General features: G+C 31.0%; 7 protein-coding genes across 7 annotated transcripts; 1 reads left to right on the top strand and 6 right to left on the bottom strand.

The window, feature by feature from the left end:
• Nucleotides 1-25: 25 nt before the first annotated feature.
• On the bottom strand, nucleotides 26-1,585 carry GO595_008475 (Ras-related C3 botulinum toxin substrate 1; the record flags this gene model as incomplete). Its single annotated transcript, XM_067922053.1, has 2 exons — nucleotides 26-589; nucleotides 1,550-1,585. 2 exons carry the CDS (start codon nucleotides 1,583-1,585, stop codon nucleotides 26-28), a joined length of 600 nt encoding a protein of 199 aa, XP_067771241.1.
• A 73-nt stretch (nucleotides 1,586-1,658) lies between these two features.
• GO595_008474 (RhoGAP domain containing protein) lies at nucleotides 1,659-3,290 on the top strand (the record flags this gene model as incomplete). Its single annotated transcript, XM_067922052.1, has 1 exon — nucleotides 1,659-3,290. The coding sequence occupies one exon, from the start codon at nucleotides 1,659-1,661 to the stop codon at nucleotides 3,288-3,290; it is 1,632 nt and encodes a 543-aa protein (XP_067771240.1).
• Nucleotides 3,291-5,506: 2,216 nt separating this feature from the next.
• On the bottom strand, nucleotides 5,507-5,779 carry GO595_008473 (Dynein light chain 1, cytoplasmic; the record flags this gene model as incomplete). The annotated part of the gene is made up of 1 exon (XM_067922051.1): nucleotides 5,507-5,779. The coding sequence occupies one exon, from the start codon at nucleotides 5,777-5,779 to the stop codon at nucleotides 5,507-5,509; it is 273 nt and encodes a 90-aa protein (XP_067771239.1).
• Nucleotides 5,780-6,478: 699 nt separating this feature from the next.
• On the bottom strand, nucleotides 6,479-7,339 carry GO595_008472 (uncharacterized protein; the record flags this gene model as incomplete). The annotated part of the gene is made up of 1 exon (XM_067922050.1): nucleotides 6,479-7,339. The coding sequence occupies one exon, from the start codon at nucleotides 7,337-7,339 to the stop codon at nucleotides 6,479-6,481; it is 861 nt and encodes a 286-aa protein (XP_067771238.1).
• A 785-nt stretch (nucleotides 7,340-8,124) lies between these two features.
• GO595_008471 (Myb-like DNA-binding domain containing protein) lies at nucleotides 8,125-8,979 on the bottom strand (the record flags this gene model as incomplete). Its single annotated transcript, XM_067922049.1, has 1 exon — nucleotides 8,125-8,979. The coding sequence occupies one exon, from the start codon at nucleotides 8,977-8,979 to the stop codon at nucleotides 8,125-8,127; it is 855 nt and encodes a 284-aa protein (XP_067771237.1).
• Nucleotides 8,980-9,439: 460 nt separating this feature from the next.
• Nucleotides 9,440-10,462, bottom strand: GO595_008470 (nucleoside hydrolase; the record flags this gene model as incomplete). Its single annotated transcript, XM_067922048.1, has 1 exon — nucleotides 9,440-10,462. The coding sequence occupies one exon, from the start codon at nucleotides 10,460-10,462 to the stop codon at nucleotides 9,440-9,442; it is 1,023 nt and encodes a 340-aa protein (XP_067771236.1).
• A 1,016-nt stretch (nucleotides 10,463-11,478) lies between these two features.
• GO595_008469 (uncharacterized protein) lies at nucleotides 11,479-11,940 on the bottom strand (the record flags this gene model as incomplete). Its single annotated transcript, XM_067922047.1, has 1 exon — nucleotides 11,479-11,940. One exon carries the CDS (start codon nucleotides 11,938-11,940, stop codon nucleotides 11,479-11,481), a length of 462 nt encoding a protein of 153 aa, XP_067771235.1.
• Nucleotides 11,941-14,792: the final 2,852 nt, after the last annotated feature.

Below are 14,792 nucleotides of genomic sequence, written 5' to 3'. Positions count from 1 at the left end.
AAAAAAATTGTAAAATGAGCCTGGTTTAATAAATGCTGCACTTTCCATCAGCTTCCTTCTTGCCTGATTTGCCTTTCTTTGCACCCTTAGGACGAAGAACGCAAAGAACAGCTGTATTGAACAATTCATTAACATTAGCCCGAGTTAAAGCAGAGCATTCGATATACTCAACTGCCTGAATTTGTTGCTTGGCTTTCTCAATTTGCTCGGGTTGAACAAGATTTGGTCCACCTTTTTGACGAAGATCAGCTTTGGTTCCGACCAAAATAATCTTTGCTGTTGGAACTGCTTGATGAACTTCGTTATACCAAGTGTTTGTGATGTTTTCAAGGGAAGTTCTTGAATCAACAGAGAACGCTAACAAGAAAACATTGGTATCAGGATATGACATAGGTCGAAGTCTTGCATAATCTTCCTGACCTGCAGTATCCCATAACTGCAAGCTTACCGATTCTCCACCGACTTCAATATTGGCTGCGTAGTTATCAAAAATTGTTGGAATATATTCGGTTGGAAACTCATCTTTCGTATAACTGATAAGAAGGCAAGTTTTCCCAACAGCACCATCGCCTACAATAACACATTTAACCTCTAGAATTAGAAAATAAGGATACGCTTTTGGCAAATCGCCATGGATGTTTATTAGTCACTTTTCGGCTTTTGTTTCGGTTAAGTTTATACAAGAAGTTTAGAAAATAAAATGGATTCTATTTAAAAGAACACATTAAATTACCATAAATATTAATGGATGATGATAATTAAGTCACATATGAATTTATATTCATTATGTTTAATTGGATATTTTTCTTGAATATATTAAGGTATTTTTATTTTTTACCCTTTATTTGGACCTATGAAATTTCTGTATAAAACAAATAATTTTTTTCAATTCGATTCAAAAAGTAATCTTAAAATCACTTTTTCACTTGTATAAAACCTCGGGTTGACCATTCAATTCAATTTGAACGCTGTAAACAAAGACCAACTCTAAAACTCTGTTCTAGAACAGGAACCAATGAATAAAACGCTAAGCAATATATTCTATTTAACTTTTATTGATTTTAAACTTTTTTATTTATGACAATACGTTGATCAATTAAATAATTCAAACCATATTTTTCTTATATAACAATGATCATCAAACACATGTTCTTATGTTGTATAATTAGGATATTAATAAACTTTCATTTTCTATTTTATTATATCTTTTCTTAACTAAATCGCTATGCAAAAAATATCTTAAAAAAGTGACATCTTTTACTTTTATCCATAAATCAGTTAAATGTAAAGTATTACAGTTTTGGACGATAATTAGATAAAATTATCCACACAATATCGAAGCAAATATATATCTTTTTTCTATGATCTCCATTGAGGATTTTAAAAAAATATTTATTCAATTTCGAAAATTTTGCTTCTTATATAACAAATCTTCGACAACATGTGAAATATTTCCGAGATTTAGAATAATGGTGATCTACCAAATATAGTAAACTCCGAAGATTTTTCAGGAAATGAACTCATCACTAAAACCCAAGAAAGTTATAACCTCTGAGTTTCTGTCCAAACTACGGTTTGAAGCCATCCCTGTTCACAAAGCTATCAAAAAGCAGTATTGAAAATAGCGGTTTACTGAATTACTAACGGTTTTCCCCAAAATGGAAGAGATTAAAGTTTATTATCAATACAAAGGTGAAGCCGGAAAAGTATTTTACTTCGATCCAAAAACGAATACATCTACATGGGAGTACCCTGAAGGAGCCACAGTTATTGATCCAGAGACCAAAGAATATGTAAATCGTCATCCTCATTATAATCGTAGAAGGACTAAAACAACATACATATCACCAGAAAGGAAAAGTGATATAGGTGATGATTCTCTTCCGCAAACAAGACGAAGAGTTCTTTCAAATAATAAACCAATTAAAGCATCAGATGATGATAACATATTAAGAGGCAGAGTTAACTTTAATATAAACAGTGAAATCACAGCACCGCATCGAATTAACAGAGCTTCTAGACAATCTGTTCGAATACCTCGAGTTAAACGTGAAAATAGTCTTTCTGGGAGTCAAATCAAAGAACTCACAACGCACAATGGGAAGCCTCTTTATTATCCCCAGGAAATTGAAACTGATTCTCTTGGTGGTGATATCAGTGTTCTTTTCCGTGCTATCAACAAAGCTAAAAAAGCTCAATCTCCAACATTTCAAACCACTCCCATTACATCTCCCATCAGCCAATCACTTGGTAAGTCAACCACAAAATCAGCAATACTTCTATTCAAAACCATACTCAAATATTCAGGTGTTCGACCATCACGTCAAACTCCTGGCACTGTTAAATATTTCATTGATCTTGTTAAATCAGAGGCATCACTTGTAGACGAAGCATATCTTCAACTCCTTAAACAAACAAATGAAAACAATCATGAAGATGCCATGCTTAAAACCCTTCAATTATTCACCGCCGTTGTTTCTATCTTCTTTCCTAGTACAAACATCACTCGTTTTGTCCGTACTCATTTAGCAAAAATCGTCCAAAACGCGATGAGCCATGACATCAAGCAGCTGGCACTTTTTACATTTATCCGCGCCATTTCGCGTTTTTCACTTGGTATGTCACTCCCATATTCTGACATATCGCCCTCATTAGTAAATAGTTTACCAATGAGTTACAAGGACTCTGCTATCCAATTTGGAGTCTCACTTCAAGAAATGATGTGGAGTCAAGATAAAAATCATCCTAATTTACCAATTCCAATTTTTTTACATTACATGACGATTTCAATGGTTAACAAAAAGTGCCACGAATCACAAGGAATTTTTCGATTACCAGGAAATATGAATCGAGTTGATCAAATGATACATCAAGCCAACATGCGTGATTTTTCATTTTTAGAAGAAGCACATGTACATGATGTCGCTACATTATATAAAAACTGGTTTAAAGACATCACAGGAAATTTAATTAATGCCGAACTTACAACAAAGTTATGCTCATTAAGAAGAGATCAATACGTTGAATTCGCGGATACAATGGACGTAATTAATAGAAACGTTTTGATGTATTTAGTCGGGTTCCTAAAGGAAATGGCGCAGTCCGCAGATAAAACAAATATGAACGTGTCCGATCTGGCGATGGTATTTGCGCCAAACTTAATCAGAAAATCAGACGACCCGACGCTGAATACGAAATTGGCGGTGGCGGCATCAAAGTTTATCGCAGGACTGATCAAGATGTGGAGGACAAGCGATGTATACCCACTTCCAAAGAAGTATTGCATATGAACATGTGTAAATAATTGTAAAAAATTTAGTTAGAAATGAAATTTGTTTTTGCATTCGATTTAGTCATTGTAATTTAATATATTTGGACTTTCTTATGCAGAAAATTGCAAAATTATAATTTGTTTCAGTTTAACTCTTCTTTTACTTATGGAACAAAAAGAAACAATTTTTTATTTTGTTAAATGTTTTACAATATAAAACATTCATTAGAAGGTATTGATGGTTTACATTTTTACTAGCGTATTTATGATTATTTTATATGAGCTAATATATAAAATTTAAAGAATTTTTTTTTTTGAATCTGCGTTGTTTGGATTCGACCGTTTATTTATCTCGACTAAAAACTGAATTTACACTATAAACTTCTTCCTGACAAATTATCACTCAAACGTAAACTTAGAACGGAAAGTGAAAGCCAGGAAAATGCCGAAGACGGAAATATTGAACCAATTAATTTTGATTTTTTATTTAACCAAATGCCAGAAGAAGGACTAGCATATCACCTAAATTCTCTGCAAGAATCAACATCTACCCCAAGAGAGGATTATCATATGATTTTTTCAGAGGAAATTTGCTCAATTTTGCTTGATCTTATTCAATCAGATTTACAATTTCAGACAAAAAACATTGTTTTTGGTATAATACTCAATGTTATTAGCGACAATGAAGTTAAGAAAAATTTTTTTTCTCGAGGAATTGTTGGGATTTTTGAAAATTTACTTAAATCAAGTTCTAGTTATTTCATAAATGTTTCAATCATTATGGCAAATTTTATGTTTAAAACGCCGCCTGATGTTTGTAACTTTGTAGGACACAAATTCATAAAGCGTTGCGTAAAGAGAGCCAATTTTTCAACACAACATAAAAGCGTTTGTGAAACTGCACTTTTCTTTATTTGTCATTTTGTCACATATGTAAACTATACAAAAGATGAAACATCGAATATTTCGGCTATAATTCCTAATTTTTTTCATCAGTCTAATCCATTTTTAAAAGAAGTATGTTATATTGTCTATAAACTTATCGATAGGTATCCTGATTATATGCAAGAGTTTGCGCCACCTATGGTATTAGTTTGTATGAACAATTTCTTCACGAAATTTACTCCTAATGATTTATCTGATAAAGAACATTTCTCATATGAATTACTCATAACATTTCAAAACATTCTATATTATCCTTTTATTAGTGTTTATGGTCCTATTTGTCTTAATTTAGAAGAGGTATCATTTAAAATGATAAAGTTGCTTTCGTATGAAGGAATTTGTGTTGAAAACCAATGTACACTTATAACGATTTTAATATATTTAATATTTCAATCTAAAACACTTTTGCAATGTTATCTTAATACTCCTCTTTTAGAAATCCTTCTTAATATGTATGAAAACTCGAACTTCGAATTAAAAACACGTATTTTTATTTTCATAAATAATTCCTTCTCGTGTTCACCGAACTCCGAAACATTAATGACATATCTAACAGCAGATGTTTCATTGATAGTGTTACAATCTCTATGTGACTTTTCAACAGGTTCTATCGCATTGATGGAAACTTCTTTGGAAAATGCACTCACTAAAATTTCTACAGACGGCGATTTGAGTTTAGTTATAAATAAATTCGGAGAATTTGGTTTGTTCGACGTTTTCGCTTCAATTTTGTCAATCGAAAATGAAGATGCAAATATTTTGGCTCAAAAGATTTTGGATATTCTTTCTGAAGAATAAAAATATTGAAAATTTGTTTTGGTTAAATAAAAAATGGTTAAATACACTAAATTTTAATCATAAAGATGAATAAATGTTGCAAATTTTTCAAGTGTAAAAAGATCATTATTTTTTATTTATTTTAGTTTATAAGAGATTATCCTGTAACTTAACAATGAGCAATACAAGAAATAATAACGAGAAAAAATTTTAAAAGCCGATGAATAAGCTTTGTAAATCATTCAAATGCACGATACCAGTAAAGCATTCAATCCAAAAAGTGAAAGTTACTTCTTTCAGAAAGAAAGATCCGTACAGATTTAAAATTGTTAATAAAACGCTCCTTTTATGTTTAAAATATAGATATCTGAAATTTTTAATTTATCAGAAAGTTGATGATTTTTTCAAAAATATAATTTCGAAATTTACAGAGTGTAAAAATAATGAATTTCAAATAAATTTAGAGTCAACACACAATTATAAATTCGTTACGGAATATAATTATTTATTGATTTAACCACATTTCCAAAGTTGGACTGCGACTTGACCAATGTAAAAGTAAACAAAGTGCTTTGTTTCATGTGTAACGAAAGAACCGAAAGAGCGACCAACAACGCAGTGCCATGTTGGGTTATATTTTTTGTCGAATTCTTTTTTGATATAAGCTGCGATATCCTTTTCAATATTGAAACGATCTAAAGCCTGTGTTGCAATGTCAATTGCATCAGCTTGCATTTCATCGGACATATCAACATTCTTAACGACTGCACGGCGGTCCTGAGCCATCCTGCACACAAATGATAAGAAATTTTTCGGTTTCAATTAAAAAAAGCGGTTTTGTTGTGAATTGGAAGGAGCCGAAAGGATGAAACCAACGCTGAAGAGCACGAACGAAGCAACAATAACCGAAAAAAGATATTAACATCTTCATATTAAACACAAACAAACGATTTGATTGATCCCTTAAAACTAAGGCTCAGCAAATCAATAAAATGTCTCATTCTGAAATTCATAATCTCTATTAAAAATCTAAAATTCTTTAGACCATCAGCAGAGAAAAAAGCAAACCACTGACAACCAGCCTATAAGTCGTTTCGTATGACATGAAATGATCAATTCATTATATATTATAACTCAAAACATAAGGGCATCATCCATTTAATTAAATTGCTTTGATCAAAGCAAAATTCGGTTATTCTTTCTCATATTGAAATTACTATTTGACTTGAAACAATATAATAAAGTTTCAATTTCATAAACATTCTCAATAAATAAACACACATAGGCTAATCCAATTTCCCATATTCCAACTCACTATGAATAAAACTGATATTCAAATATACAAATTTTGAATATCAATTTCACAATTACTTTTTTCTATTTTCTCAAAACACACTACAATAAAAAAATACCGCGTTACCGCGTGTATTAATACTCCTCGACATAATAATTGAGCACAATAATTTGTAATAATATATTTATATCCTAAGCTGCCCAATCATTTGTTATCCTAAGCCAATCACCGCAAAAGTCCATTGATGTGGAAACAGATCGAGGAATTCCTCCAATTGAGAGATCATTAATTTCCCATGATGAATCCTGCTCCTGCTCTGGTAAGATATTCCATTCAGTATCATCGAATGCAGATAAACTTTCGACTGAGTAAGATTCGGGGATGAACTTTGATGGTTGATATATTGCGAATTTCGGTTTTTGATCCAAAGAAGCAATTGGTGGAACAGTTGAATTTGGTCTTGCTACGTTACGGAGAGCTGTTGATTGAAGCACTGAAGTATTTGTATGATTATCTAAGTTGAGATCAGATTGTGTGACTTCAGGTAACAAATTCATGGGAAAAGAAGAAACAAAACATATTTCTGCATTTGGTGACGCGCCGCGAACAGTCCATTGACGAAGAAGTGATGGCTCAGATGTAAGTGAGTGCATTACAGCAACAATGCAATTCCTGGCTTTAGTTTTGGTTCGAATTGCAACGTAGCCCATTTGTTGAAAGCCACCATTGATGGATGATTTGCATCTTCCCAAAAATTGCTTGAGAAGTCTTGTATTTACACAGATAAATGGACCAGCAAAGGCAATTCCGGTGAGAATGCTACGCTCTTCGCGATGAGCTTCATCGCGCTCAATGAAGTTCAAGACTGCATTGAGTTCCTTACGGAATGTAACAACCCTTGGATCTTTCCCATACGATTTTTGGTATTGGTGAAGTTGAGTTCGAAGCCGGGCAAACTCAACTTGATCTTCTTTGGGGAGGCGATTCCAGAATACTGGATGCGGGCGAAAATCGGCGCCACGCGTAGGTTGACGAGGAGCATCCGTCATCATTCAAAAGGACACTTTTTGACTTTTATAATGGTTTACGCGCGAATGACCACAAGAATTGAATAATGATATTTCTTGACTTTACGTGCATGAAAAAGTGGAAGATTTTAGGCTTATTCAATTGGAAATTTTGCCGTTTATACGTTAGTTTTCGTTTTTTGTGGCATTGATTAGACAAATTCTGGGGAGTAAACGGTCGTAATGTGGGGTGAATCTGTTTTTCTTTACTTGAAAAACCGAATAATACAAAGAAAAAGTTTTATCTTCTGACGGATTAAAGATGCGAAAGATTTTTCAGAAATTACACCTTTTCGGAGATTATTTGTAAAACGAAAATTTTAAAAATCATTTTTTTTTTTTCAACTCTAAAGAGAGGTATTAACTTTCATTATTTTTAAATTGCTTTAATACGTTATCATATTGAAATTTTATCAAAATTTCATTAAAAAAGACTTATATTCTCTTCTTTTTTTTTTAATACATAAAAACAATCATCTCAATATTTTTTCGATTAGAAAGCAAAGTTAAATATTTTATACTACAAACAAGAACACTTTAAACTTCATTATAAGATATAAAAAGAAAATATAATATAATATAAAATAATTCCCTGATGATAAATAAATTATCATAAAAATTTTAAAAAAGTCCTCTGGTTGTTTTTCTCAACAAAAAGGTGTAGGCCTTAAGGAAAAATGCAATTTCTTAATGATGTAAATGCTTTAACATGTACTTAATTTATGTTGGAAGTAAAACCAATTTTTTAAAGATTTCCAGAAATTAAAGTTTTATTTATTAGTAACAAAGAGATTCAAAAATTCAGCTTTATTTTCAGATAAAGCTGAAGTGGAATCCTTTGGTTTTGTTGGTGAAGAGAATAAACTCTTTTGATTATCGGCATCGCAATGATTTAACATTGGCGTTGCCTTTGAATTAGGTGTATATAACGCAAAAGGTGAACCTGTAACACACATTTGTGATGTTCCAAAATGCATTGGTTGATTTTGTGAAGTATCTTCAAGTATTGGAATTGGAAGTGGTTCATTTGATCGAACAACGGTACCTATAGTTTGTACGGGTACGTTGTTGTTGTCTGTGAGTTTCATTTCTTGTGGAGTTTTCTTGGAAAGAACTGAATACCATCTATTCTTAATCATATTTTCTCCACGAGTTGGCATTTGTTTTGCAATCTGAGTCCAATGATTACCAAAGCTTTCATGAAGAGCATAAAGACGCCGATCTTCTTCTGGCGTCCATGGACCATGATGAATGTTTGGATTTAAATGATTCATGTATCTTTCTCGGCATTGCTTTCCTACCCGCCCTGGAAGCATTGTGGCGAGTTTTGTCCAACTTTTACATCCGAATTTAGAAACAAAGTTGATGATAAATTCATCTTCTTGTCTTGTCCAAGATCCTTTTGTTAATTTGGGATCAAGAACCTTTGTCCATCTTTCAAAGAGTTGTTGTGTTGTTTTCCCGGGAAATTGTGGTTTGAGGAGTTTCCAATCTATATTTGTTTGAGAACTTGCAATTTTTCGAAGAAGTTCATCCTCTTCATCACTCCATTTGTTGTTTTTTGTTGCAGCATTGTTTCTCTTTCTCTTTCTTGTTGGAGCAATTGGAGCTGGAAACGTTTCCATCTGCATTCAATTTAAACGTTCTCTTTTACATTTTTATTATGAAATCACATGTTGAAAAGCATTTTGCGACTTCTGCTCGAAAGTTTGAAGTATGATATCAAATATTTAATGTAGATAAACATTTTTTTATAAGTTTAAAATAAATATCTCAGAAAAATTTATTTGCTCTTTTGCTACACCTAATTATTTCCATTATCTTTTCTTTCTAGAAATTAATAAGAAACGCCATTCATTGAAATTATTTTGTTACTATTGATGTTTTTCAAAATAATCAAAGATTATTAAAATATTTTCATTTGTAACACCATCTAAATACTAAATTAATTTTTAGATTTAAATCGAAATATTTCATGAATGATTAAATATCATTTCTTATCATGAATTCCAAACAATAAAAATGGAAACAAAAGTCTTTTCAAATGCATTTTTTGGACTCAAAATAGATAACAACTAAATCTTTTTATGCAATTTCCTTTGCAATATCAGTCCAGACGCCGATAACTGTTTTCCAGAATTCTTCGATTCCTCCATTGACTAATCTTAAGCAAACTATTGCGTTTGGTTCCTTTTTCTTTTTCATCAGCAAGTCACTGCAGCATGCGCCATATGTGTATTCGCCCTTTGTTTCGATGTCGACATGACATTTCACACATTCGAACTGTTCTGGGTGCAAAAGATAGTACACAGCAACAGGATCATGAAGAGGGGGCGATTTGAAGCCAAAAACGTTCTTGTATGTGTCAGTGAAGAAAAATAATAAATCGCGAATGAAACCAAAGAACTTCGGTGAGAGATTTTTCGTGGCTGCTTCGATCGAGGATAGAACTGATGGGGTCACAAGCACTGTATGGGTGACATCAAGTGGAGCGGAGAAATGCATTTCAACCGCTGACTTAAGAATTAGGTCAGTAGCTTCTGGATCAACAAGAACATTGAACTCTGAAAATGGAAGAATGTTGCCAACAGTTTTGAAGTTACCTGCCATACAACTGATTTTCATTTTTGAAGCATCTGCGGGATAGACACGAAGATATTGCGCTATGTTGGTCATAGAAGCAGTAGTGACAATTTGAAACCTTTCGTTATCGGGCGTTTCACTGATTAATCGATGAAGATGAGCAAAGAAATCAGTAGGCTTAAGTTCGGTTTCATCTGCATACCCTAGAATGTCAAGCGCTGGGTTGCGTGGCATTGTAGAATCTATTTCACTCCAATCAACTCCACCAAGACCAGATTCTCCATGTATCTCAGGGCAAGCAACGCCTTCACGAATCAAAGGTGAAGCGTACCCTCTATAAACAGGAATTTTATCTGCACGGTGAATAAGATTAAGAGTGCGTCTTGCATTAATATATGTCTTATTGACAGTTTGATTTCCATGTGTTGTGGAAATGTATTGGATTGAAAGAGAAGGTGAATAAACCATGAGCATGATAGCTACCATGTCGTCATGACCTGGATCACAATCAATCACGCACTTCATCACAAGGGAGTGGTTTCACATCCACTTTTTGAGAAACTACTTAAAAAACACTTCACAATAATTGTACGCAAAAAAGAGGATGATCTCATAATGATTCTCGAGTTTTTGTATTATAATAAAATGGATCACCTTGTCCATCTTTCCTTGGGAATATTTTCCAACCTTCTGGTAATGGAACTTTCAAGGATTCAATTGCAATCCAGCGAAGATCACGATCTTTGACTGGATCACCTTCAATCCATTCTAAATATTCGTCAATTTCTTCATCTATTGGAGTGTAATTTTTATTTGAATTTCGATGAATTTCTTCGAGTTCATTAGTTAGTGAGATGATGTTGTACGTTTATTAATAAGCAGGAAATAACTGCCGACGCCGTTTAATGTGCCGGCTCTGGCCAAATAACCTATTAAAAAATCATCGATAAACCAATCAAAATTCTCGAGAATTGGGCGTATCGAACTTTTTCGATTTTGACTAGTTTATTATTATTTACGCATTTTTTTCTATCTATACAATATTTAGTTAAATTATTCTTCAAAATGTTGTCAGTTCCCATTCCAAACATTATTACCAACAATGCTTGATATCAAAAGGAAATATATCGGAATTAATTAACATTTGGAAAACATTTTTAATGCCCATGAAATCAGATGAAGTCGCTAATGCTTTCGGTAATGCGCTTTGTATGAAATTAATTGATTTTTTGGCAGTAAATGTATATTTTTTACCAATGGAATTCCATGGTTAGAGAGGCATTGCAATTCACTTGCTTGCATATGCAAATGGAAATAATGAAGTTGCACAAGAAATAGCAAAACATCAAAATGTTTTATCTTTATTTCATTAATGTTTCTGTAAAATATTAATAAATTATTTATGTTCATTACATTTTTTTCGCTTTCATATTATCTATTAATAATATTAATAATATTTTTTACTATTAATAATATTTTTTTTTTATTTATTTTGTGAATTTTTCATTTTCATGAAATTAATGTTGAAATTCTTACTATCATTACATCGATTGATGTGTATTTGTATCTTTTAATGTAGATTTCCTGCAGAAATAAATAATGAAAGCCACAATTACTATAAGAATTATCGCAAGCACAGGAACAACAATTATATATGTTTTTTTTGAACCAGATTTTTCTTCTTTTTCAGGGGCTTCTGGATTATCTTCATGGTGATTCTCAGAGTATTCATCAGAGTTCAGCTCTTCAGATGTAAATCCGGTTGTATAAACTGGTGTACTCTCTTTTGGTGTTGTTTTGGTAGGAGATTGTGTATGACGTTCTTCATAAATAATCGGACCATAGTCTTCATCAACTTCTTCTAATTCAACAATTGTTACTTTAAATGGGTTAAACAAATAAAATTCAGTATAACTACGGCACATTAAATGCCCCTCAACAATTACGCATATCAAATCATATGGATCTTTGGTTACTACAAAGCGAGTTGCTGGAGGGAACATCATTGTGTTTGAATCTTTCTTATTTATATCCTTGATTATTTTCAAATTCCTTTTTGTAGTAATGTTAAATATTATAGGTACATCACGATTACAAACTGATTCAAAAGAAGAGTGAACTAATGTAAATGATCTTGTTGAAACATGAGTATTCTTCTTATATAGTGTTGAGGTAGAATCTTTAGAAGGTTTATAAACTGTTGTAAATCCTGTTTTTGCTAATCTATCAAATCCTCTTGTAAAACTATAAAATGTGCACTTAAAATAATCAGTGATATTCCCATTGAAAAGTTCATCATCGAAGCTTGAAGTAAGTTTTAGATAAAATAAGTAATCATGAATTATTTTAGCTTCATCGTAATTTATAGGATCTGAAGGATTTTTTGACAACGATTTTAGTTTTTCCAAATCATTAAATACTTGTTTAAACCAATTATTTTCATAAATATCTAATGGAACAAATCTTGATACTTAATTAAGTACACATTGTTTTAGAGCACTAGGATCTTGTAAATTTGGTGAAATGGCATGTAAACTATATGCTTTATTCTGATTTTCTGGAAAGAAACCTTGTGATTCTAGAGTACAAATTTCTAAAATATTAAAGAATAAATTCATTAAAAATAAGTGATTTATAATGTTAACATAAAATTGATGTATATAAAAGTTTAAATACATCAAACCAAATAGTATAAAAAAAAAATAAATAATCGGGCCTGGTAATGAAAAATTTAAAATATATATTTTAAAATTCATGTTTTAATTATTTCTAACGTAAAAGTGGTTCACTTGCAAGACTGTTTCAAAGTGAATCATATTAAAATATTTAAATAATTATTTGTCATATTATCATACAGCTATAATTTGAACGAATATAAGTTTTACTTTATCATGACATTAACACTAAAATGCCTTTTTGGTGTTTTTTAATGATCTCATAATGACCATAAAAATAAAACTTAGTTTTTCTTGCCGATAATCACGGTTTAATTTTCTTTTAAATTTTCTGATTGCTTTTGATTTTGTTTGAAATGAAAAAACACGTTTAAAAACTTGAAATGAGCTTTTGTTGAATTTTAGTTAACAACCATTTTTTCTCTATGGTTGTATATATACTTACCAATAAAATCAATATCAATAAATTCATTAATACAGCAAATGTTTAAACTTAATGCAAGATCTAAATTTTTTACATATATAAATCAGACAGAAAAACTTAACATCATATCACAAATAACCTTACCTTTGATGATCTTTGTAGAGCTTTTCATAAAAATAAAAAAAAGTTTATTTCCCAGATAATTCTTTGCAAAAAAGATTTATACCATAACATTTTTCCTTTGTTGTTTATATTATTTTTCTCACACTCCTTTGATACATATACTGTATCAACTTATACTCTTTCTATCTCTACACTTTAAGAATATAATGAAAGAGACACATATAAAAATATAACAATTCATCTTACAATAGGTGGTGAAATTAATGAAATTGGAAATATAGCTTTCAGCCAATGGTCTTTATTAACTTCGCTTGATATTGGCAACTCTGTTACTTCAATTGGAAGTTATGCATTTTATTATTGCACACAATTATACGAAATTAGCATTGGTGATAATGTAGAAATAATTGAAAGTTATGCATTTTGTTCTTCATCGGTAACTAATATTTTCATTCCAAAATCTGTAAGTTCATTTGGCGATGAAATATTTGCATATTGTAGTAAGCTTCAATTTATTAATGTATCTAATGAAAATAATAATTTTTGTGGAAATAATGGAATTCTTTATTAGTAAGATCGTACAAAAATAATTTGTTATCCAGGGGGGACATCTATCACAACATTTGAAATTCCAAGTACAGGTACAACAATTGGAAATTATTCATTTTATTCATGTTCAACTTTAACATCTATTTCAATTCCAAATACAGTTACAACAATTGGAAATTATTCATTTTATTCATGTTCAACTTTAACATCTATTTCAATTCCAAATACAGTTACAACAATTGGAAATTATTCATTTTATTCATGTTCAACTTTAACATCTATTTCAATTCCAAATACAGTTACAACAATTGGAATTTATGCATTTTATGATTGTTCATCATTAAAAAATGTTGTAATTCCAAATTCAGTTACAGTAAATGAAAACTATACGTTTTGTAGTTGTTATAGTTTAGAAACAATCTATTTAGGGGAAAGTATAATAACAATCAAAAGTTATGCATTAAGCGAATGTTCTTTCCTAAATATCACAATTCCAAATTCGGTTGAATCAATTGAAAATTATGTATTTTCTTATTCTTCATTAACATCAATTAATTTAGGAAATAATGTAAAAATAATCGGAAATAATGCGTTCGAAGATTGTGGATTAACAAATATTGTAATTCCAAATTCTGTAACATCAATTGGAATTTCTGTATGTGTATCTTGTTCCAGATTAGAAACAGTTACAATTGGTGAAAATATTGAAGCTATTGGAAATTCTATGTTTGATGGGTGCTCATCATTAAAAAGACTCGTAATTCTAAATTCTGTAACATCAATCGGAAATTATGCATTCCAATACTGCAGTTCATTAATAAGTATTACAAATCCAAAATCAGTTAATCCAATTGGTGATGGTGTCTTTTCATATTGCTCTAAACTTCAATTTATTAATGTATTTGATGAAAACAATAATTAGTGTAGTGGAAATAATGGAGTTCTTTACAATAAGGATTGTACAAAAATTATTTGGTATCCATTGATTTTTAATGACAAAACATTTGAAATTCCAAGTACAGTTACAGTAATTGGAAGTAATTCATATTCTCAATGTTCATCATTAACAAATATTGTAATACCA

This window comes from Histomonas meleagridis (assembly GCF_020186115.1).
Source record: "Histomonas meleagridis strain 2922-C6/04-10x chromosome Unknown contig_68, whole genome shotgun sequence".
NCBI lineage: Eukaryota > Parabasalia > Tritrichomonadida > Dientamoebidae > Histomonas > Histomonas meleagridis.
Note: the sequence above shows the minus strand (reverse complement) of the source record. Positions and strands in the feature narration are given on the sequence as shown.